The 25863-nt window shown below is 45.2% G+C and overlaps 1 protein-coding gene across 1 annotated transcript; it reads left to right on the top strand.

Moving 5' to 3' along the window:
• The first annotated feature begins 954 nt into the window (after window positions 1-954).
• Window positions 955-21980, top strand: TUBA8 (tubulin alpha 8). Its single transcript, XM_045775357.2, has 5 exons — window positions 955-1108; window positions 13680-13902; window positions 15438-15586; window positions 17317-17997; window positions 21668-21980. Exons 1-5 carry the CDS (start codon window positions 1106-1108, stop codon window positions 21959-21961), a joined length of 1350 nt encoding a protein of 449 aa, XP_045631313.1. The 5' UTR covers window positions 955-1105; the 3' UTR covers window positions 21962-21980.
• Window positions 21981-25863: the final 3883 nt, after the last annotated feature.

Here is a 25863-nt window from a genome sequence, read left to right as displayed (position 1 = left end):
GATGGGAGACTGGGTTTCATATTTCAGCAGGGATTGGCCTCTGCTGGGGAAAGTGGATGGAGGTTTAATAATGTTGCCAAAATCAGAAGTGTAAAGAGAGGGGATCTTACCAAGGCCAGACTCAGTTGCTCCCAGCCGTCTCCAACTAGAGAAATCCCTTGCCCTGTAACATCATTGTGGCCACCAGGAGGAGGCCCTGTTATTGGGCAAAGAGGAAGCCAGAACCCTGATATGATTTAGTACATTCTGGGCTGAAAAGAAAGGAAGAGGGAGTGATGATAAATGGATCAAGAAAGAGATTTGAAAATAATGGTGGAGGAGTGATGTACACCAAATAGAGCAGTAGAAACAAACAGCTTAAGTACTGAGCACCTGCTGTGTACCAGGAGCTCTATGGCTTTATATATGTTATCTCAGTTAATTCTCCAGTGACCACACAGGCTTAGATGGAAGTAGAAACAGGTTACTAGGGCAGAGGCTCAGCACAGGCAGGTGAGCAGCAGAGCGGAGCTTGGAAGCCTACTCCTCCTAGCAGGGAGCCCTGCATGCTGCTGGGTGTAGGTGACTGCAGTCAACTAAACCCCAATTAGGTGCCTTTCCTGCCTGGCCCGGTCCATCCTGGCAGCTAGTGTGTGGCAGCAGGAAGAGAATGAAAGTTTGGGCAGTGATGAACATTTTGTTCAGCAGCACTTTTACATTTCTTTCCTAAGCCGCTTTCCAGCTAATGGCCGATCACGCAGAGTGTGCAAGTGCGCTTTGGTAATAGGAGTGCCACCCCCACGGAGCCACGGAAGCGCTAGGAACTCAACCGCGCAGTTCCCAGGGCGAGCAGTTCCCGATGCCGAGGGTGGACCCAGAGGCGGGGTGGGGCCACGGCTGCTGCCCGGGGATTTGAGCCGCGGGTGGGCGGGGAGGAGCAATTGTGACCTGCTCCGGTCCCTCCCCTCCCCGGGCACTGTGATGCTGCAGGGCTGCTGCTGGCCCAGCATGTCTGTCCCCGGCCCCCTCCCACCCAGTGTGTCACAACAGCGGAGGCGGCTGTATCTAGAGCAGTTGGGGTGGGCAGGCCCAGCTGCGAGGCGAGCCAGCGAGGAGAGCAGCCGCGATGGTGAGCCTTTCCGGGGCCCGGGGCTGGGGGCCGGGGATCTGGGGCGCGGAACTGGCACCCAGCCGAGATCCATATCTACTCGGGGGCCAACGGAACCATTGCTTTGGATCTTCAGAGCTCGAAGTCTCTTGGGCTGTCAGTTCAGGGTCAAGGGGGTCTGTACCCTCGGGTGGAGGACATCGTGCCAGTACCCTTTATAATAGACATAAAGTAGAGACCTGAGGCGAATAGTCCCCCAAAGGGACCTAAGGGGGATTTGCGCACGCAGTGAGGAGAGGGAGGACATGGGAAGCCTGCGCAGAAAAGGTGAGATTCTGGGGGATCCTCAGGCGGGCAGCTCAGGGACTAGAGTGGGCTAAGTAGGGGACTGTCCAGGGATTCCAGGTGGGTGAGCTGGGCCCCAGCGGCTGGGGGAGCAGGCGCAGTTAGGTCCCCAAATCCAATCAAGTGTGACTGAGCCCCAGGATGTGACAGAGGACTTAGGGCGTCACAGTCTCCCCACACTTGAGGTCGTTTTCCTTTCTGGTCTCTGAACATTCGCTTCGGTTTGGGGGGCGTTTAAAACTTGAGTGCTCCACGCCAACTCCCCAGTTTTTCCAGCGGTCAGGATCGGAAGCACTTTGGCACACAGAAGTCTTCCTCCGGAAGGAAAGGGGACCTCAGACTTCTCTTTTTGTTTACTGTCATGGTTAAGGGCTCAGCGGTGGCTCCGTTCTCCCTCCCCGAAATCTAACTCCTTTTGTAGACGCAGATCTTGCTGGAGGGGGCCTCTTCAGGCCCTCTAGAATCCTTCCTGTCACCACCCTCCCTCCCTCTCCCCCGGGGAGTGGGTAAAATCGTCCCCAATCCACTTCCCTGAACACCTGAAAACCCGGAATCTCCTTGTTCAGAGCCCTGGTATTTTGGTAGCAGGGAGGTGGGTTGGAAGGGTTGGGTGGAGGAGGGGGACAGAATAAGCAAGTCTCATAAGCCAAGGTCAGGTTCTCTGGGCACTCTTGCTCTAGGTGTCAGTGACAGAGCAGCTCAAGCCAGAAAACTCACCTCCTCCCCCAGCCTCTGCTGTGTTTGGAAAGTGCCCAGGGCCTCTAGCTCTGGCTCCAGCTGTTTCTTAGCTAGAGGTCTGTCCAGCAGCCTCTCTCTCAGGAGCAAGCTCCCAGACCCACCTGGGAGCTTGAAGAACTTGGGAAATATTGGTGATAGCGGCCCAAGGAATCCACTCCTGTTGGAGGTCCCTGATGTGAGGCCATAGAAGAAGCCCAGAGAAAGATTTTGACTCCTGGCTCTGCAGCTAGCTTCAGGAAGGTCGATTAACCTCTCTGGACTGGTCTCATCTACAAAATGAAGAGGGGTTATAGTTACAATTTCCAAGGCTCCACCTAGCTTTACTATTTTAAACTTCTTATTGTGGAGAATTTCAACCATATACAAAAGGGGAGAGAATGGCATAATGAACCCCAGGATATGCCTCATCCAATTTCAACAATTATCTACTTATGACAAGTCTTGCTTCATTTATTCCCCTTTCCCTCACTTCTTATTATTCTGAAGCAAATTCTAGGCAGCATACTCAAAATTTGAGATTTAATATTTATAATATCTGGCATGTAGTGCTTTATAATCTTCAAAGTGCTTTCTCTTGCATGTTTTAATTTTGACCTGAATGCCATCGCGACTCTCAGAGTAGAGCCTAAAGGAGGCTTACAGGGGAGCCAAGGATCGTAATCTAGCCCTCTGAGCAAACTTTAATGTATATTCAATAGGCAAATTTCCGAAAATATCTGGTAAATAAAAATTTTAAACAGTAAAAACTTATTTTAAATGTGGCTGTTTAACTGAAAACCTATGGTTGAATATTTTGAAAAGAGACTATTTTATTTATTATGAAACTGAATTTCGTATAGCAGGTTGTGTTTAAAATATTTAATTACATGGGCAGCATTGTCTTAATGGGAAAACATTTTTTATTGGCCATTTCCTACTCATAGAATCTCTTTTTAAAAAATCTCTTGATTCATTCCTAAAAGGCTAGACTGACACATCTAATAAATAAAGACCCAAAGAATCCCACCCTTGCAGAAAGGACTTTACTTCCTTTAACAGGTGGTTTCAGGCAGCCATCCTCCAGAATTCCCTTCCCTTGTGGGGGTTGGAGGGAGAGGCCTGCTTCTGTGTTAAGAAGAATTAGATTCAGCAGTTCTGTAGGTTCTGAGTAAGAAATGTATAAGTAATCCTATAACTGAGCATTCCCGTCTGCTCCCAGTGTCCTTCCAGTAAGCAGTTCTTCTGGGAACTGAGACTAGGACGCTTTTGGGGAAAGTGGTATGGAGACGCCTGGCCAGGTGCCCCAAGCCAAGCCCATGTCAATGACACCAGGGCACAGAGAAAGTGTCTAGGTTTATGGGGAGGTGAGAACATCTGGCGCACAGCCATCTTAACTGCATTCCTTCTGAACGAGGGAGCACTGGTTCAGATGGGGATAGGCATGAAATGGCAGCAAAGAGCCTGTTTCCTCAAAAAAAAAAAAAAAAAAAGGCAAGGGAGAGTGTTTGGGGGACGAGATGGACACTGCTTCTGTGTCTGCAGTCTTCTGCACACTGCCCCCACGTAGACAGGCATGGCTGAGCTCTGCAGGGTCCATACTTATTTTCTGACCTCAGATCATTGCTGGAGTCACTGCTGCATCTGCCCTTCCCATTACTAAGCACAGATTCCCCCAGACATTGTGGGGGTACATGCCTCTGAGCAGCAGCAGAACCCTGATGAATAGAACTTTCCTTAGCAGTGGCTAGGGCAAAGGTGCTGGCTAAATGTGGAGGAGTTTTCATAAGAAGCTTCCAGGCTCAGGTCAGGCCCATGCAGAGCTAGAGGACTATTGCTGTTGCTGAGTGTCCTTTCTGAGGGGGTTCCTGAGTGACCTTGAGAGGAAGACGAAAAGTTAAAAATAACTTCTGAGGGGGAAGTAGCTGGTGAATTCAGGACCGGCGATAGGGGGTGGGTGGACCCAACTGTCCTTCCTTGGGGGCAGAGTGGACCAACTGCTCCTTTTCCCTTTGGAAAATGCTATCTGTGGCCTTTGTGGTTGACATTTCCCCTGTCTGTGTCTTCCTGTTAGAATTAGTCCCAGATAATAAACTGTGGAAGAGAATGGGAAAATGGAGTGGGTGGTGTGCACCAGATTAAAACTCCTTAACTGTCTCTCACACTTGCCCCCAATGTCTGTTAAAGCCTAAGGGCCTTTGGACACCAATGGGTCTCTCAGGCTGGGGATCTACTTATGGCACACCCCTGCCATTCCTAAAGGTGGTCTTATGTAATCCCTATTGCTGCCCTAAATACAGTGCCTATAATGTGAGCCCCCTCTCTTGAGCTACTTTCACTCACTGATGTTAATTTAGGTCAAATTTTTGTTCTTGCTGTCTGGCTTGCTATGTATTCTTTGTTCTGAGTGATTCCAAATATGCTGTAATTGAAGGGGTTTGAGCAGAGATAATTCAAGCGCTTTTTTATGGATCACATTTCTCCTTACTTTAGTTATTCCTCCGTAACACTGTGGACCTACTTTTTATTTGCCATCTTTAACCTAGATCCTAAAATATAGGTGATTTATTAGCCCAGCCTGACAACTAATCTTAATTTGGTGTAATAATATGCTTCCTGAAAGCAGCTGTGTGGCATTTGACCATGTTGGTGCTCAGGGGATGTGGACTGGTCTCAGGTTTTCACATGGCAAATACTGCTGGTCTGTGTCAGTTTCTTTCCTAGATAATATGCCAGTTTTACTGTTTTATGATACTTCAAAATGATTTTTGAAGCTACAAAGCCTCCTTCTGCGGGGGTTCCTAATTAGCTGATCTTAGTCCTCTGAGAGCAAAACGAAAGGGAATGACTATTATTAAAATAGAAATAATATAAGATTGATATAAGAAAGGGTTTCTTATAGTGGAATTGTAAAAGGGCTGTAAAGTTCTAGAATTTTTTTTTTTTTTTGATGCTCTGCAGAACACAGGCTCCCCTCCCCGTGGACGGTGGGGGTAGGTGGCACACATGTCCCCTCCCCGTGGACGGTGGGGGTAGGTGGCACACATGTCCCCTCCCCGTGGACGGTGGGGGTAGGTGGCACACATGTCCCCTCCCCGTGGACGGTGGGGGTAGGTGGCACACATGTCCCCTCCCCGCGGACGGTGGGGGTAGGTGGCACACATGTCCCCTCCCCGCGGACGGTGGGGGTAGGTGGCACACATGTCCCCTCCCTGCGGACGGTGGGGGTAGGTGGCACACATGTCCCCTCCCCGCGGACGGTGGGGGTAGGTGGCACACAGGCTCCCCTCCCCGCGGACGGTGGGGTAGGTGGCACACAGGCTCCCCTCCCCGCGGACGGTGGGGGTAGGTGGCACACATGTCTCCTCCCCGCGGACGGTGGGGGTAGGTGGCACACATGTCCCCTCCCCGCGGACGGTGGGGGTAGGTGGCACACATGTCCCCTCCCCGCGGACGGTGGGGGTAGGTGGCACACATGTCCCCTCCCCGCGGACGGTGGGGGTAGGTGGCACACATGTCCCCTCCCCGCGGACGGTGGGGGTAGGTGGCACACATGTCCCCTCCCCGCGGACGGTGGGGGTAGGTGGCACACAGGCTCCCCTCCCCGCGGACGGTGGGGTAGGTGGCACACAGGCTCCCCTCCCCGCGGACGGTGGGGTAGGTGGCACACAGGCTCCCCTCCCCGCGGACGGTGGGGTAGGTGGCACACATGTCCCCTCCCCGTGGACGGTGGGGTAGGTGGCACACATGTCCCCTCCCCGCGGACGGTGGGGGTAGGTGGCACACATGTCCCCTCCCCGCGGACGGTGGGGGTAGGTGGCACACATGTCCCCTCCCCGCGGACGGTGGGGGTAGGTGGCACACATGTCCCCTCCCCGCGGACGGTGGGGTAGGTGGCACACATGTCCCCTCCCCGCGGACGGTGGGGGTAGGTGGCACACATGTCCCCTCCCCGCGGACGGTGGGGGTAGGTGGCACACATGTCCCCTCCCCGTGGACGGTGGGGGTAGGTGGCACACAGGCTCCCCTCCCCGCGGACGGTGGGGTAGGTGGCACACAGGCTCCCCTCCCCGCGGACGGTGGGGGTAGGTGGCACACATGTCCCCTCCCCGCGGACGGTGGGGTAGGTGGCACACATGTCCCCTCCCCGCGGACGGTGGGGTAGGTGGCACACATGTCCCCTCCCCGCGGACGGTGGGGTAGGTGGCACACATGTCCCCTCCCCGCGGACGGTGGGGTAGGTGGCACACATGTCCCCTCCCCGCGGACGGTGGGGGTAGGTGGCACACATGTCCCCTCCCCGCGGACGGTGGGGGTAGGTGGCACACATGTCCCCTCCCCGCGGACGGTGGGGTAGGTGGCACACAGGCTCCCCTCCCCGCGGACGGTGGGGGTAGGTGGCACACAGGCTCCCCTCCCCGCGGACGGTGGGGTAGGTGGCACACATGTCCCCTCCCCGTGGACGGTGGGGTAGGTGGCACACATGTCCCCTCCCCGTGGACGGTGGGGTAGGTGGCACACATGACCCCTCCCCGTGGACGGTGGGGGTAGGTGGCACACATGTCCCCTCCCCGCGGACGGTGGGGGTAGGTGGCACACATGTCCCCTCCCCGCGGACGGTGGGGTAGGTGGCACACATGTCCCCTCCCCGCGGACGGTGGGGTAGGTGGCACACATGTCCCCTCCCCGCGGACGGTGGGGTAGGTGGCACACATGTCTCATCTGCTCTGCCTTTCATGAGCCTACACGTCAGGCAAACTGTGCAATTTGTGGGACTTGCCCTCAAGTTTCCTGCCTCTTGTTCACATTGCTCCTAAGCTCAACTAAAACGATCATTTTGGCATGTCTAAATTCGTCAAGGTCGCTGCAAATATTCCTGTTTCAGGAAACCAAGCCAGAGTTGTTTTTTCTCCTTTGAACTCCCATCGTCTCTTTGGCACTGGCTACTCTCTTGTTAGATTTTAAGACCCCTCAGTGCAGAGTTCTCATTCTAATCATCCCTATATTTATTGAGCACCTACTACGTTCAAGCATTGTGCTTGGGGATGCACTGATAAGCAAGGTTCCTTGCCCTCATAGAACGTATTCTTTCTGCTAGGAAAGTCAGAAAATTGAACAAGCAACTATAATATGGCATGATAAATACAATGACAGGGAAGAAGAGGATTGTGGGAGCACATAGTAGGGGCCCTGTGCTGGTTTGTGGTTTTCCAGACTTCCTGTAAGAAGTGACATTTAATGAATAGGATAAGTAGGAGTTAGCCCAGTACCTTTTGATACCTTCTTACCCACGATAACACAATAAATATTTGTTTTAGGAATGAACAGAGTGGGTAACTTTTGTAGTTACACCAGCAGTAGATCCTCCAAGGATGTCATACTTTTCTTGAGGAAAGGAAACTCCTCTGTTAGGTTTCTCCATCTCCCTCATCTTCACCCCCTGGATTGCTGGGCAGAGAGGTCCAGCAGCACACAGGGAGCCAGCCCCCTTCCCCTCATAGCATCCTTGGAGCACAGAAGTGGTCTGAGCTCTATAAGCCCAGATTCAAAATGGAACTGAGAGAGAGAAATAGTGTGAGAGAGAAAACATGAGCTCTGATTGGCTAGAGAGGGGAATCTGAAATCTGAGTTTGGAGCAAATTTAGGACTTAAATATCCTCTGCTGGGTCAGCTTCTTCTGTACTTTGGCCCCCTCCCTCTCCTTGTACACACCAGCCCCGAGAAACAGATTCCTGGTTCTATCAGAGAAGGATGACCCATTTTCAAAGAGGCTACTACCATAAGCCCGTCTCAGTTTTTCTTTGCACTGGAGGTTTTTTCTGTTTGGAGTTTTGCTATACAAGCTTGGCCTTGCTGTATACACTATCAGGCTTACATTGATGTAGATGTGGGCATGCCCCAGGGCCCTGGAAGTTCAGAAGACAAGTGAGGCCGGAGGTTGTGTGGTGTAAAGGAAAGAACTCAGGCCGAGGTCAGAAGACCTGGATTCCAGTCTGGGCTCTTGCTGCAGAGCTGTGAAATCTTGAATCTGTCCCTTTACCTTTCAGAGCTTCAGATTTTTCATCTTTGAAATGGGGAGGGAATCATATTTGGTGGTCCATGAGGCCGGTCTAAACTTTTGCAGTTGACATAACATCCCGTTGTGCCAGATGGATGACCTTTCTTTGGTATGAGGGGTGACCTCACAAGGCTATCAGTACTGGGTCTGCTCTGTGTTTATCTATGTAGAACTTCCAGGGTGGACGATGGGGATGGTGATCAGGCAGTGGCTGGAGGAGGCTAGTTCAGTGCCCTGACAAATTAGTTCTTAATATTGTTAGTTGAATAAATGACTAAGTGAAATGGGACAGGAAGAGCCTGGGCCCGACAGGATAAGGTAATTATGGTGAGTGGAATCTTTACTCCCATTTTTCCTCTAGTTCCTTTCTTTATTTTTTTTCTTTTTAGTATGAAAAATTTTAAATCTCTGGAGTAGTACCATAATGCCACCCTTACATATATGATCTAGATTTAATAATAATTATTATTATTTTTCTGCCATTTTTACTTTACCTGCTGCATTTGTTGAAGTATTTTATTTATTTATTTTTTTTTACCGTGACATAACAGCATTTATTTTTTTAATTTTTAATTTTAATTTTAATTTTTTTATGTAAAGTTTGATGATTCATTAGTTGCGTATAACACGCAGTGCACCATGCAATACGTGCCCTCCTTACTACCCATCACCAGCCTATCCCATTCCCCCACCCGCCTCCCCTCTGAAGCCCTCAGTTTGTTTCTCAGAATCCATAGTCTCTCATGCTTCATTCCCCCTTCTGATTACCCCCCTTTCTTTATCCCTTTCTTCTCCTACTGATCATCCTAGTTCTTATGTTCCATAGATGAGAGAAACCATATGATAATTGTCTTTCTCTGCTTGACTTATTTCACTTAGCATTATCTCCTCCAGTGCTGTCCATGTTGCAGCAAATGTTGAGAAATCGTTCTTTCTGATGGCTGTGTAATATTCCATTGTATATATGGACCACAACTTTTTTTTTTTTTAATGATTTTTTATTATATTATGTTAGTCACCATACAGTACATCCCCGGTCTCTGATGTAAGGCTCGATGATTCATTCATTGTGTATAACACCCAGTGCACCATGCAATACGTGCCCTCCTTACTACCCATCACCGGTCTATCCCATTCCCCCACCCCCCTCCCCTCTGAAGCCCTCAGTTTGTTTCTCAGAGTCCATAGTCTCTCATGCTTCATTCCCCCTTCTGATTACCCCCCTCTCTTTATCCCTTTCTTCTCCTACCGATCTTCCCAGTTCTTATGTTCCATAGATGAGAGAAATCATATGATAGTTGTCTTTCTCTGCTTGACTTATTTCACTTAGCATTATCTCCTCCAGTGCCGTCCATGTTGCAGCACATGTTGAGAACTCGTTCTTTCTGATAGCTGAGTAATATTCCATTGTATATATGGACCACAACTTCTTAATCCAGTCATCTGTTGAAGGGCATCTCGGCTCCTTCCACGATTTAGCTATTGTGGACATTGCTGCTATGAACATTGGGGTGCATATGGCCCTTCTCTTCACTACGTCTGTATCTTTGGGGTAAACACCCAGTAGTGCAATGGCTGGATCATAGGGTAGCTCAATTTTTCACTTTTTAAGGGACCTCCACACTGTCTTCCAGAGTGGCTGTACCAACTTGCATTCCCACCAACAATGTAGGAGGGATCCCCTTTCTCCACATCCTCTCCAACAATTGTTGAAGTATTTTAAAGTAAAATACAGATGTCATGGCATTTTGCCCCAAATGCTTTAGAAGTGACCCTCAAAAACTAATGATGTTGGCTAACTGAACATAATTTTTTAAAAAATGACCCTAAAAAATAAGGACATTGTCATACCTAACTATACTTTCATTATCATGCTTAACAAAATTAATCAATTTCTCTATTTGTCCCCCAAATAATTTTAATTTGTTCAAACCAGATTTCAGGCAAAGTACACATACTACATGTGGATTTATGTTTCTTGAGTTTCTTTTGATATGGAACAATCTCTCCTATCATCTTTATTTTTCATGAACTAAAAAGATTGTATCAATTGCCCTGTAGAAGTTTCACCTTCTGAATTTATTTTATTGTTTTCTCATGATGTCACCTATCACTCTGATCGTGGTGTTATCTCTAATGTAACAAAATTTAAAGTGTTTAATAGATTAAGACTGAGTTGTTTTTTTTTTTTTAAGAGAGAGTGTGAGCACATGTGTAAGAGTGAGTGGGGCGGGGAGGAACAGAAGGAGAGGGAGAGAGAGAATCCTAGGCAGGTTCCAGGCCCAACGTGGAGCCCAATGCAGGGCTCAATCTCACAACCCTGAGATCATGACTTGAGTCAAAACCAAGAGTTTTACGCTTAACCGACCGAGCCGCCCAGGCATCCCAAGGCTAAGTACAAGAATTCCTCATGGGTGGTGTTGTGTATGTCATGTTGCATCACATCAGGAGGGTCTTAATGTCTGGTTTTCTCACTATCAGTACTGTTAAGATTGATTCCAGTGTTTGGCTAGTAACTGTTGTGGTTACTTTTTCCCGTTGTAACCTGGAAGTAACAGTGATTCTTTGGCGCTATATGAATATCCATTTCTTTATATGGCAACATATCTTAATATATCATTCCTTGTACATTTATTAGCTGACAATCCTCAGTTAAAAAAAAAAAGAGCTTTCCCTCATCAACAGTGCTATCTGGGGACAAATGAGTTTTATTTGTTTTCTTAACACTAAGGAGTTGTGGATTTTTATATACATCCTGTTTCAATCAAGTACCATTATTCTTCTTTTTGATGCTCATGCTGTCTCATCTTTGGCAGTGGGAGCTTCTTCAACTTGGTTTCTGAAATCTTTCGACATCGTCCCAGCCTGTGTTAGCTTCTGTGCTTTCAGGCACCATAAGATGTTCCAGGCTCATCTTGTGTATTCCTTGCCCCAGACCTAGAATTCTTCATTTCTCCCAGGAGCCCTGGTTCCTGTTAGTGGGGAATGGTATTGAGGGATCTTCCTTTTCTCTTGATTGGTGTAGCCACTTTTGGGTTTTGGAAGCATCTATGAACATATCAGTTATTCCTGAGTCTCTTTTATACTTCCAATTACTCTTTAGTTTAACAGGGAAAATAGCTCTTCCTAAGGGATGTGTGTGTGTGTGTGTGTGTGTGTGTGTGTGTGTGTGTGTGTGTGTGTCTGTGTGTGTAAGAAAGAGAGAAAGAGAGTGTTTGTGAAGACTGGCATATTTATCAGTTGTGTGAGATTAAAGGAGATATCAAAAGAGGCTGATATCATTGATATCATCATATTGGTAGTTTTCTGGTCCCAAAGAGCCTTTACTCTTCCTCCTATGACCTCTGATCTTTCTTAAATATCCCTACATTCTTGCTGAAAAAGAAAGAGTGTTCCAGAGGGGAGGGCTGACTGGAGAGCAAACAGCACCACAGATACGCCTGGAGGATAGGTGGGGTGTGGTGGTGGTTAGTGGGGGGGGGGGCAAGGTTCAGAAGACTGAGGGTCAGGGCCACAGAGGATGCTGTCGCCTAGAAGGTGATATATAGGATCAGACTGTTTTTTTAGGTCTCTCCAAAGTCCCATCAGCTTTAGACACCTTCCTAAGAAGCCAGGGCTGCCTGGATGTGAAAGATGTGGACTGTTGATAATACAGTAGTTGTGGGGTAGTTCTTGGTGTAGGACACTTTTTAAAAGACTTTTTTTAAAAGTCTTTTTAAAGACACTTTTTTTTTTTTAAGACACTTTTTAAAATTAAGACCTAAGGTGAAGGCAGAAAATAGACCTCACAGTAAAGTTGAGTAGAATGGAGACCTGGAGTCTTTCTTTAGTGTTTCCACTGTGTTTCTTCCGTGTTTCTTCTGGGTGCAGAATAAAGCTACAAGGTAATATCATAATGAAAATGATAATGGTAAAGGCAGAAACAACTATAATCATGGCTAACTTATTTCCAGATGAGGTGAAGTTAGTTAAATCAGCCAAGGTCACACAGCACAGCAGGTAAATTGAGAAGGCTAGATTTAAACCCTGGGGTGTGGACAACTTTGTGAGTGAAGCCTTTCTCTGGCTACCAGACTCATGGAAATACAGCTGGGTTGTATTTCCAGATAGGGCTATGTTTCATACTGGCTGCTGTGAACACCTGTGCTCTATACTCCCCAAGGCAAGGGCATAGAGACAGGTGTAGGATAGGTGCTCAGTTCTAAAATTGAATTACGGAGTAATGGGTCCTGGCACCTCTGGCTCTTTGAGGTGTTATTCAGGGAAGCTGCCCTGTTCCCATGCCCAGAGAACTTCCAAGTTCCCTCTGACTCCATGTGTTTCAATGCCCAGCCAAATTCTCTGGAGGCTCTGCTCTTGGCTTGGGTTACCTAGTTGGAAAATGCCAGGTTGGGTCATGGATAAGAATAGAAACCCATGGACGAAGCACATGCTTCCCAGCTGAGCTCTAACAGGCATCACAGGCACAGAGCCACTTTGTGGTGGCAACTGCTTCCTCACAGGTGGGATATATGGAGGTGGTACGGCTTTCTGGTAAAACCCAGCTTCTGGTAATACACACGCATTCATTTTCTCTGTCTGTCTCTCTCATGCACACACAGCCCTTCTCATGCTCAATTATGACCAGTCAGGTAATTGTGGCTTAAAGAGGTAAAGACCCTCTAAAAGTCAGCTTTAATATGTGGCCTGACATAGGCAAGGGAGCAGATTATGGTGGCTACAAAGAAATTTTCCAACTTCTCAGAGTTCAGAAAGAGCCTAATTTATACAATCCCAATTTTCCTTTGCTGATGTAAAAATCCTTTCTTCTTCCTACATTTGTAACCAGAACACTAAAGATATCCATGATACCTACTTACAAAATATTTTCCTTCCATGACTGTTTATCTGCTCTGTGATATTCTGAGACTCTGTGTGTGTGTGTGTGTGTGTGTGTGTGTGTATGTATGTATGGGAGAGAGAAGGAGAGGAAGGGGGGAGGAGGGAAAGAGAGAGAACGAGGGATAGAAAGAGAGATAGAGGCTGTTGTCTAGGAAGGTCAGGGCTTAGGCAAGAATATGAATGCTGCACTGTGTATGGTAGTGAACTTATGTACAGTTTCTGCTGTTATCATTGGTTCATCCTTTGACCTTCTTCATCAGTACAGGAATTTCATGGTTTGGAATGAGCCCCTTGTATTATCAGTATGGCTGCCCTGTTTTTCCTTTTCTTGGTACAAAGAATTAACCCTATGAAACAACCTTTAGAACAAGCCACAAAACCGTGATTCTTCCTCAGAGCCAAATCACAGTCCAGGTGCAGTGCTGCCCAGTGCACGCCTCAGACCCCACCTGGTTTTATATGGCATGGTTGGAGGGATGGATATCCTGTGAGTTGAATGCCAGGGAGAGACAAGTCCGCAGATGTGCAGGATATAGCATGAGGGCATGACTAGGGCCTAGGACTCTCTGACCTTGATTCGTACTCTCCTCACAGCGGGAGTGCATATCAGTCCACGTGGGTCAAGCGGGAGTTCAGATTGGTAATGCCTGCTGGGAGCTCTTCTGTCTGGAACATGGCATCCAGGTGGATGGCACCTTTGGTGTCCAGGCCAGCAAGGTCAACGACGATGACTCATTCACCACCTTTTTCAGTGAGACTGGCAATGGGAAACATGTGCCTCGGGCTGTCCTGGTAGATCTGGAGCCTACTGTAGTAGGTGAGTATGGGTTAGGATCATTTCCACAGAGAACAACATGAAGCTGCAGAGCCTTTGGTCCATGATAGCTTAGGAAGCAGAATCTCCAGTTGGAAGGTGGGGGTGGCTCAGCTAGAACCTCCCCACCCCACCCCACACTTACTTCTGTTAGTTTCTTGAAATCTTCACAGTGTGGTGGAGTCTCACGATGGGAATCACAGATCTCTACTCCCCCATTATAGCTGTAACCTATGCAGAACAAAATACCCTGTACTTAAACCTCTTAAACCTGCTGAGAAAGATCCAAATTGTCAAGATTCTTAACTATATGCTAAGAGTAAAAAATAAAATAATTTTAGGAATTATGAGAGGTCTTCAAATAGTCAATTTTCCAAAGTATAGGTTTCTGGTTCTATAATAATTGCAGTCTTTTCTCATGGGTCTGGTATAACCTTGCAGTATCTTACACAAAATGGAATAACAGCGGGCACATTCTCTTACAGCCAGAGGTTGCTATAATTCTAGAATAAACCTCTTCTGGATCATAGAAAACAGGAATCCTGACTTGTGTTGGGACAGGGTTCTTGGTGCTTCACCTTTCCCTTGAGTGCCCCTCCCCTCGACTCCAACATCACTTACCTTGGGTCTGACTCCTGGGTCAATCCTCAGCTCAACATCGGGATTTCCTCAGCTTCAAGGCTGGTTCACCAAGCAAGGGATGGGTAAGTTTCACAGAGATATCTGGGCTAATGTCTATAATGCCTAAATACTAATTTCTAGGGGCAACAGACTATAGGTACACAACCCTTGGATACTTTGTACAAATACAAAATGTGCAGATTACCCTCCCAGGCACTATGCAAATGGGTGATTTCCCTGGGTGGGGTCGTAGAGGAACTCTGAAGAAAAGAGAGTATGTAGTTGGGGCTTGATACATCTTGGTCTGCCATATGTCTACCTTGTGTGGACCCTTGAAGGTGAGCTGAATGGTCACCCTCTCTAGGGTCCCTGCTTGTCTAGAACCTGGAGCATAGCTCTGCTTCAGAGTCATTCTAAAATATCTCTAGTGCCTGACATATATTAGGTTAGGGGTGGGACAATTCCTGGGAGAGCAGATCACCTGGAATCTTTCTCTGTATCCCTAGAACATTTTGGTGCAAGTGAAATTGGGTTAAAGTTTTGGGTAACCCTGCAGCATGAAAGAAAAAATAAGAAGGAAGACTTGAGGGGCCAAGGTGGAAGGAAGGAGGGGCAGTCAACTTTGGTGTTTGGTGAACTTTGTGAACCTAATGCTTTTAAAAGTTCCTGCCAGCAGAGCAGGAAAGTTTCTCTTTGCCTATTTGAGTCACAGGCTTATGGTTCTATTAGTGCCTATGTTAACCTGGAATTCTCTTAACCTTTTGCAGATTTATTATAGGGTTGTCTGGTTTTGCCTCAGTGGAATTTTACAGGTAGAGGAAATGGAGACCCAGAAAAGTATTATATGATATTTAATGAGGGATGCATCTCCTCTAGAAACAATGTAGTAAGACCTGATGGTTTCTGTCTCTTGGTAGATGAAGTTCGGGCAGGAACCTACCGTCAGCTCTTCCATCCAGAGCAGTTGATCACAGGGAAGGAGGATGCAGCTAACAATTATGCCCGGGGCCACTACACAGTGGGCAAGGAGAGCATCGACCTGGTGCTGGACCGCATACGGAAGCTGGTAAGTATTAACAAGGGTGGGGAATTGATGAGTCAGGCTAAAATGGACAGGCCTAAGCCTGAGCAGAATTAGTGGAGGCATATGACCCCTGGCTAAAATGGACAGGCCTAAGCCTGAGCAGAATTAGTGGAGGCATATGACCCCTGGCTACAGAATAGAGCTCCTAAGATTTGGGAATTTTTGCTTATGTTCTGTAAGAAGCATTCACAGGGATGATGCCCCTTCCTCCACTTGGACATCATGAACTACCCTACAGGCCAATGCCCTACTAATTCTTATTGATACTCTACGGTAGTATCCGGGGGAAATTCCAGGTATAAGGAAGGCTAGCTCTTTTCTTGTTGGAAGCATGGGTTAACACAGAATTTAACTTGGAAGAGAAAAGATTGAGCATTTGAGCACTTACAAATGCCATTACAAATGTCAATTAGATACATTCCTTCACTTAATTCCCTTAATAATGATACAAAAAAGTCATCTCCCTGTACTTTACAGATGAAGAAATTGAGGTCCAGGGTGGCTCAATAATTCAGTGTGGGTCACACAACTACAAAGTGGTAGAGTAGGATTTGAATCGGATTGTTTTGGCTAGAAAGCTCTGAGTTGTAAGGTGGGCCACTTTATCTCTTTGAGATTTCACTTCCTTATCTTTACAATGGAAATGGCTGGACTTGATCAGGGGTTCTTGGGAGCTAAGGATGCCAAATTTTTGTATATGTTCACTTTTTCTGTTTAGTGGAAGGCTCATAGGGGTTATCTGTCTCAAAGCTGTCTGTGGGCCCCAAAAGTTCAGAACCAGTATCATAGATCATACCCAATGGGAAAATTTGTGACTGTATGAATTCCCTTAGTTCTGATAAGAGCTAACATTGAGTACTTACTACATATCAAGTCCTTGCTCAGCAATATCATACTATCTCATTTGATAATCACAATAACCTTGTGAGATAAGTTTGTTTTTTTTTTATTGCCCTACTTTAGTCAGGAAAAAACAGAAATCTGGAGAAGTTCAATAACTTGCTCAAGTTTTTACAACTGGAAAATGACAAAAGAGATATTAAAACTCAGGTTCTCTGACTTCATTTATATTTCTGATATTGGTACCCTGAGCCACCTTTCAAGGCTGGGCTGAGATGTATAGTCAGCAGCTCCCACAAAACCAATGACAAGAGCAGGGAAAATGGGCAAGGAGTTGGGGTTCTTTTTTTTTTTTTTTTAAGATTTTATTTATTTGACAGAGAGAGAGACAGCCAGCGAGAGAGGGAATACAAGCAGGGGGAGTGGGAGAGGAAGAAGCAGGCTCCCAGCGGAGGAGCCTGATGCGGGGCTTGATCCCAGAACGCCGGGATCACGCCCTGAGCCGAAGGCAGATGCTTAATGACTGCGCCACCCAGGCGCCCCCAGAGTTGGGGTTCTTGAATGGCAAAGTTATTAACCACTGTAGTTCTGAAACTCTTATTCCTAGTTCAACCAAGCCACTGGGCTGGAACCTTCCACATACCTAGTGGCATGTGCCTGTGCAGTTTGTCACCCTATACATTTTAGCTAGTTCTCTCAAGATCAACCCAACTCCGTTTATCTTACTTCTTCAAGGATGTTTTGATTTTACCTACATAAAAATGTTGAGGAATACAGTGAGGCAGATAGAGAGGATTGCTTGCCTTTGCTCACATGAGGGTATTCTCATAAACTTGTCTTCATGGTTTCTTCTCATGTTCTACTCTCCCCAGACAGATGCCTGCTCTGGCTTGCAGGGCTTTCTAATCTTCCACAGTTTTGGTGGGGGCACTGGCTCTGGCTTCACTTCTCTGCTGATGGAACGGCTCTCCCTGGATTATGGCAAGAAGTCCAAGCTAGAGTTTGCTATCTACCCAGCCCCTCAGGTTTCTACTGCAGTGGTGGAGCCCTACAACTCCATTCTGACCACCCACACCACACTGGAACATTCAGATTGTGCTTTTATGGTGGATAATGAAGCCATCTATGACATCTGCCGCAGGAATCTAGACATCGAGCGCCCCACCTATACCAACCTCAACCGCCTCATCAGCCAGATCGTGTCCTCCATCACTGCCTCTCTCCGCTTTGATGGTGCCCTTAATGTGGACCTCACTGAGTTCCAGACCAACCTGGTGCCCTATCCCCGCATCCACTTCCCACTGGTAACTTATGCACCCATTATATCTGCTGAGAAAGCCTATCATGAACAACTTTCCGTGGCTGAGATAACCAGCTCCTGCTTTGAGCCCAACAGCCAGATGGTGAAGTGTGACCCGAGACATGGGAAGTACATGGCCTGCTGCATGCTCTACCGGGGGGATGTGGTGCCTAAGGATGTGAATGTTGCTATTGCTGCCATCAAGACCAAGAGGACTATTCAGTTTGTGGATTGGTGTCCCACAGGCTTTAAGGTGAGAGCTGATGACTTAGGGAGAAGATAGACAATTAGAGAAGCAGAGGGAGATTACTAACGATGGGGGAGGAAGATGTTTAAATTCCAGCGTCTTAGACATACAATTCCATGGGAGCTTCAGGCTTCATGGGATGATATGGGAAGAGGGCTTAAGACAAATATAACCGTAATTTCATTAGTTCATTTATTTTAAGTAAGGAGAGACTTTATTTGAAAGGATTTTTGAAAGAAGAGGGAGGAGGACAATCGCAATACTCGGAGGGGCAATACTGCATGCGGCAGGGAGAATGCTCCTACTGCTTCTACCCTAACATCTGCAAGCATCTCAAAGGTTAGGAAGAAAAGGGCTTTTCTCTAATAAGGAGGAGTGAACAGGCTAGAAAGAACCCATGCAGGCAGTGTGGGATGAATGGGATGAATGAGTAGAGGTAGTCGTAATCTGACAATAGATCAGAAAATGGAGTTAACCAAATTATTCAAGTTACCAGAGAGATATAATTCCCTCCTTTAACAAAAAATGTGTTCCTCTTCCAGTTTATTTTGAAAAATTAAACATTCATCCTGTAAGTCTTAATTAAACTTAGAGTGAGGATAAGAAATTTTATGGTTACTATAGGATTGTGAGTCACTTATTTTGTGAAGCTCTGACATTTCCCATTAACCAGGAGTAAGCAGAAGCTGAGGAAGCCTGTTGTAGATCAGGTGTCCGTAATCTGGAAAATGCCAGACTCTGAGGATTAGTGGGTAGATACAATAGGCAGAGAAAACACATGGATCTCAGGACTAGTGAATGTTGAATGTTAGAAGTCACTCCTTTGAGTTGCACAGACAAGGCATGCAGCTGGCTCTGTGCATATGAACTGCTTGACTACTTTGTCCTGTGTTCCTGTGGTGTTTAATCGGATTCCACTATCAAAATAATTACCATCATTTACATTAATAATTAGTAACCCTCAGCCATGCCTTTAATAGTTCAAAGGTTCACTCAGCACCAGGGGTGGTTATACCAGTTGCTGGATATACAGAGATGAGCATGTCTGTTTTTCCCTGATGGGGCTTACAAAAACAAGGCAGCATGTGCCAATCTCTTGACTGACCTATTTGCATATGAGACTTTGACCTAGCTGATCTCCTTTTGTAGCATTTTTCCTCACTGCTGAACTCCTAGCTATATACATAATCTTTTCCCCCTAGACCACACCTATTTTTATGGATCAGTTTCTGTCATTCTTGTGAAAACTGTCAAGATCTTCCAAAATATGGAGTTCTTTTTAAATTTTTAAAATGGAAACGAACAACAAAACAAGCTAGTAAGAAAATGAATGGGAAAAAAAGAAAAAATGAGATGTGAGGGTGGTGGGGAAGTTAACAAAAAGGAGATGCCCCTCATTCTCTCTTTTTTATTTTAAGCTGTCCAGAAAATAGGTAGGGCTAAAATCTTTAGCTGCTTTTTGGAAAAGCTCATGTTTGTTGAATTCCGTCCTCTCACATCCTCCCCAAGGGTGTGTGTCCCTATTTAACTCAGTTGAAGGGATAATTACTGTTCAAGAGAGGAGAGTTGGCTCTAGGCACAAAGTTTTTTGCTGCTCAGGGTCAGATCTAGCAAAGTATGGGATACAGCAAAGTTTATATTCATTGCACTTCCCCTTCTCATTTTTGGTCCTTTGCCCCTGTCTCATCATCACTTCTACCACCCAGATGCTACTTTTGTCTAAGGGGAATGATAGATGATTGTGAATTCATTTAATGGGCTACCCACCTTGGCTACATAGCCTGCAGCAACTCCCACCTACGTCTCAAGAGGACATGTGTTTTAAAGCTATGAAGTTAAGAGGCTGACAATTAACGCATGATGACCTGGGTAGGAGAGGTATTTTTTGGATAGTACTGTGGTTCTCAGTGTCCCATAAATATTATCACAGTTTGTTACCTTAGACTTCTTCCAGTTTTCTGCAGTTTCTGGGGTTGGCTTTGGTTTGGGATATGTATACGGGGAGAAGAGAGATTTCTTAGATAGTGCCCCTAACATCACATTGGGCTAGGGTTAGCTTAGAGGACCCTGCTGTGCTACCAGATCTTGGGAAGTTGGTTTGTCCAGGCAGGAGTTTTGATTAACTTTCTTTGATTGAAGTCCTTGCTTTTCTTCTAACAAGCCTTACTCCCCTGAGACATGGAGCTGGGTTAACACTAGCACCATCTCCAGGAACTTTTGGATTTTTAAATTTATTGCTCTGGATTATCTCCATGATCCTTTTTTCTTAATTTAAATTCAATTAGTCAAGGTATAGTATATCAGTAATTTTTGATATAATGTTCAATGATTCATTAATTGAATATAACACCCAATACTCATCATATCATGTGCCCTCTTTAATTCTCATCACCTCGTTACCCCATCCTCCACCCACCTCCCTGATCTTTTAAACAGCCCTTAACTCTTGGCAGAGAAATTTCCATAAATTTGTTGACAGTATAACTAAGAGAAACTTTAGATGACCATGTGGAAAAGAGTAAACTTCAAGTCTAGAAATTAATTTGCCTCTAAAGGGAATCTATTTCCCCTTTCAAGATAAACACATATTGTATACCTGCCTTAATAATAATCTCATTCATTACCCTCATTTGTCTACTTGACTCTCCCTCACTAACATTTCTATCTATTACCAGCCCTGTTCTCCTTTTCTTTTCTTCTTCTTCTTTTTTTAACAGTTCATTTATTTTTTTAAAGTTCGATGATTCATTAGTTGCGTATAACACCCAGTGCTCCATGCAATACGTGCCCTCCTTACTACCCATCACCAGTCTATCCCATTCCCCCACCTCGCTCCCCTCTGAAGCCCTCAGTTTGTTTCCCAGAGTCGTCTTCTTTTTTTTTTTTTAAGATTTTATTTCAAAAATTAATGAAGTACTGTATGGTGACTAACATAACATAATAAAAAAAATGAAGTGTATTCAGAAGGGCACGTGATGTGATGAGCCCTGGGTGTTACATGCAACTGATGAATTATTGAACGCTACGTCTGAAACTAATGATGTACTATATGTTGGCTAATTGAATTTAAGTTAAAACAGTATATTCAGTAACTGCTGTGAAAATGCAAAATATATATTCTTGAAAAGTAAAAAAAAATGTTTTATTTATTTGTTGGGGGGCAGGGGGAGAGAGAGAGAGTGTGAGCGCACAAGCAGGGGGAGGGGCAGGCAGAGGGAGAAGCAGGCTCCCTGCTGAGCAAGGAGCTGGATGCAGGGGGACTCAATCCCAGGACCCTGGGGTCATGACCTGATCCAAAAGCAGACACTTAACCACTGACTGAGCCACCCAGGCATCCCTGTTCTCCTCCTTTTCTTTTGCAGTTTTTATTTTTTCTTCCAAGTTTTTATTTAAATTCTAACTAGTCTTTTGCAGTCTTTAGATTTTATAGCCATTCTCTTGAATTTGCTGGCACCCAGTTCTACTAGCTTTTAATTTATCTTCAACACTCACCTCTTTCTAACTTTGTTTCTCCAACCTTTTTGGTTGCTTCTTCTCACATCCAGGCCTGCTCCCATTCCCAACTCACGACTGTGTCTTGCTACCACACCACGTTACCAAGACAACCCCATCTTGAGTTATCTTTTGGCTGCTCTGCATTTTCTTTTATTGCTCCTCTTCTTTTTGTGTTCCTCAGGTGGGCATCAACTATCAGCCACCCACCGTGGTGCCAGGAGGGGACCTGGCCAAAGTCCAGCGGGCTGTTTGCATGCTGAGCAACACTACTGCAATTGCGGAGGCCTGGGCCCGCCTGGACCACAAGTTTGACCTCATGTACGCCAAGCGGGCCTTTGTGCATTGGTATGTTGGAGAGGGAATGGAAGAAGGAGAATTTTCTGAGGCCAGGGAGGACCTGGCTGCTCTGGAGAAGGATTATGAAGAAGTGGGGACTGATTCATTTGAAGAAGAAAATGAAGGGGAGGAGTTTTAAATATAACACTTTCCCCTTGGCTGTGTCTCTTTATTTATGCTTCTCCACTCAAAGCACATTTAATTATTCTAAGAGTAACAGACTAAACTCCTAAGCCCAGCCTAATTTCTGTCTTCCATTGGAAGAGGTGTCTGACACCAGTGCTTGTGGGTGACTGGGCTGTTCAGACCTTCCCTTGGGTAAAAGCAGCTTTGTGTCACTAAAAAAATTGAGAGTCACTGTCTCTAGGTTAGGGTGAAGCCAGGTTACATGTTGTGAAGAGGCCTAATCAGGATTTTATATTCTGGATTAGTCTGGGCCCACCCTAAAATGCAGCCTGCTGGCTGTGGAAAGATCTGGGCATTGGGAAGATTCCAGGGAGGGAGTGGCACTGTTAGAGAGTGAGAAACAAGACAGACACATTTCCTGTCCTTGTAAAAACACAAATAAATGAATGAAATAATTCAGGTAATGTTAACTGATAATGAAGTAAAAAAAAACCGTGATAAGGGAAAGTGTTCCTTTAGACTGGGTTTTCAGAAAAGACGTCATGGAGACCTGAACGACAGGAGAGAGCCATCATGTGAAGTTCTGGAGTTAGAGAATGCTGGACATAGAACAAAGCACAGATGTGGGAACAAGCTTATGTCTGAAGAACATAAAGCAGGTCAATGTGCCTGGAGGATGGTGTGAGATGGAGATGAGAGCCAAGAACCAGGCTGGGGCAAAAGCATATTTAGCCTGTAGACCACGGGAAGGAGTTTAGATTTTTTCTCTAAGTGAGAGAAACATTTGGAACATTTTAAGCAGGATATACTATACTTTATATACATACATACCTTATCTCTAATCCTCCCAACAATCTCAAATGGATATTCTCATTTTATAGATGAAGAAACTGGGGTTTACAGAGTTGATATGTTGCACATAGTAAGAGATCTCAGATAGCAGGGCCTACCGATTCTGTTCTATTCTTGTCTACCCTACACTGTTTCTTTCTTTCTTTTTTTTTTAATAATGATTTTTTATTATATTATGTTAGTCACCATACAGTATATCCCCGGTTTTCGATGTAAGGCTCGATGATTCATTAGTTGCCCTACACTGTTTCTATGCCTTGGTATCTGTGCCCAGCTCTGGCAGGATTATAGGAAAATCAAAACGCTGTTCTTATGAAACTACTATTGGTAAGATACCCAGGGTTGGGACCACAGTATGTCCCTGTGTATTAAATGTACATCTTGTTAATTGTTGATTTTCCCTAATTTTTGTGTATTCTTTGGAAGAGAAAAATAGAATAAAATGTTCCAAGAAAAGGAAGGTTATGTCAGAAGTAATGCTAATCACTTCTAAAGGATTGTTTTCAGAGAGACCATACTTTCTTGCTCTTCTATGAAGGAGATCATGGTGAAAAAAAAAAAGGGTCCAGATATGCTGTCCATTGTGACCTCTCTTACCTGAGGGTCATTCCTGAACCAAGTCCCGTAGGTATCTGCATAGACAAATTTATTAGAGAATTGTAGTAGAGAATTAGGGTCAGGAACTCAGGAAAGGGCATATTCCCTCTTGATGGAAGTTGAGAGATGTACCCATGGATTTCAGATAAGCCTCAAAGGACTTCCTGGGTGTATAACTATGACCTAATTAGGGAGAAAATAACATATTCTCAAGGCCAGGGTTTAGGGCTGTGGTAATTCACTCACGGTGTGTTCCTTTCCTTTAGACTTATATGAATTAGGTTAAAGTAACAGGAATGGCAAAGTCATGTTTAAAAGGTATGAATAAAGGGGGATAAGGCTGCTGGAAAGTTTGAGGGATGATATATAAAAGCTTTGGATGTATTTTCCCCAGTTTCTCTTCTATTTTTTTTCATTTGGTTAAGTCCTTGTCCAATCATGGCGTTGGGTACCTCCAGTCCACCTCAGCTTTTATGGCTGTGGACATGAAATAGGATTATTGAATTTTAGAACTGAAGTTAGTTGTCCCTACAAAGAGGGTAAATAACCCCCCCCAAAAATGGATGATTCTGTACCATTCCCTGAGATAGGCAACTTCATAATTCTTTCTCTAGCCGGGGATTAGGAAGTCTTCTTAAGACTGTAAAGCAAGTTTGGCAGATGCTAGATAAGATAATTGTGCAACAGCCTTTCATAGGTTGCTTGTTTAGCTCACTGGGTCTGGATTACCGAGACTCTTGAATCCTAACACCAGTTCTTAGGGATTCCCAAGTCACTCTCATTTACAAAAAAAGAAAAAAGAAAGAAAGAAAAAAAGAAAAAAAAAGGTCACTTTTACTTTTTAAATACTTTATCCCAAGAATTAGAAGTGTCCAGAGTTAATATAATATATAGTGCAATTCTCTTTAGTTTTCTGCCCCAATTTCTCAACACATTTCTTGGTTCTTTCTAGTTTGGCAGCATGGATATTCATATGCATTCCTCACTCCAGCACACGTAGTACTGGGTCCTGATTTGTTAAGACGACAGAACTCCAGTCTTTTTTTTTTTTTTAATTCAGGTTTATTTTACATAGAATAAAATGTATGGATCGATGAGTTTTGACAATGTATGCACTCATGTAACCATCACCCAAATCAATACATGCAACATTTCCATGGCTGCTGAAAGCTTTCTTGTGCTCTTTTCCAGTTAATATCCCCAGTGAGAGGCAACCATTCCGATTTCTGTAGATTAATTTTCCCTGATCTTGAACTTCATATAAACAGAATCGTACAGCTAAGTACTCTTTTTTTTTGGGGGGGGGGTGTATCTATTTTTTTTATTATATTAGTCACCATACAGTACATCCCTGGTTTTTGATGTAAAGATCCATGTTTCATTAGTTGCGTATAACACCCAGTGCACCATGCAATACGTGCCCTCCTTACTACCCATCACCGGTCTATCCCATTCCCCCAACCCCCTCCCCTCTGAAGCCCGCAATTTGTTTCTCAGAGTCCATAGTCTCTCATGCTTCATTCCCCCTTCTGTTTACCCCCCCTTCCCTTTCTTCTCCTACACATCTTCCTACTTCTTATGTTCCATAAATGAATGAAACCATATGATAATTGTCGTTCTCTGCTTGACTTATTTCACTTAGCATTATCTCCTCCAGTTGCATCCATGTTGCAGCAAATGTTGAGAAATCATTCTTTTTGATGACTGAGTAATATTCCATTGTATATATGGACCACAACTTCTTAATCCAGTCATCTGTTGAAGGACATCTCGGCTCCTTCCACGATTTAGCTATTGTGGACAATGCTGCTATGAACATTGGGGTGCATACAGCCCTTCTCTTCACTACGTCTGTATCTTTGGGGTAAATACCCAGTAGTGCAATGGCTGGATCATAGGGTAGCTCAATTTTTCACTTTTTAAGGGACCTCCACACTGTTTTCCAGAGTGGCTGTACCAACTTGCATTCCCACCAACAATGTAGGAGGGATCCCCTTTCTCCACATCGTCTCCAACAGTCTTTTGACAGCAATCAGCTTAGGTTCCAAAATAAACCTACTAAGGAAGAAGATAGGATATTTATTTTCTCCAAACTGCTGTTTCTATCAGCAATTTGATCAGCATTTAACTTTTCTCTAACACAAAATTGCCACTAGCCCCACTATTCTGAGTTGTTAAGGGCCACTGAGTCAATCCCAGTGGAATCACCTTTCCTGTAACAATGCAAATCTACTAAGGGATTGAAAACTTTCTTTTCGTGTTGTGAGTCTAAACTGTTTACATTAAAAAAATCAGGGTTTTTTTGGTTTTTGTTTTTATTTTTTAGGTCTTGGGACAAACTCATAATGCTGAGCATTTTAGGGGTGATTAAAGTGAGAGAGGGAGTGGGGCATTAAGAATGAATATCAATACTGATACTAATTAAATTTTGTAATGCTTAGGTTATCCTTCCTTCTCTTATGTAAC

Source organism: Ursus americanus, chromosome 25 (assembly GCF_024610735.1).
Source record: "Ursus americanus isolate L20-20 chromosome 25, mUrsAme1.1.p, whole genome shotgun sequence".
Taxonomy (NCBI): Eukaryota; Metazoa; Chordata; class Mammalia; order Carnivora; family Ursidae; genus Ursus; species Ursus americanus.
Note: the sequence above shows the minus strand (reverse complement) of the source record. Positions and strands in the feature narration are given on the sequence as shown.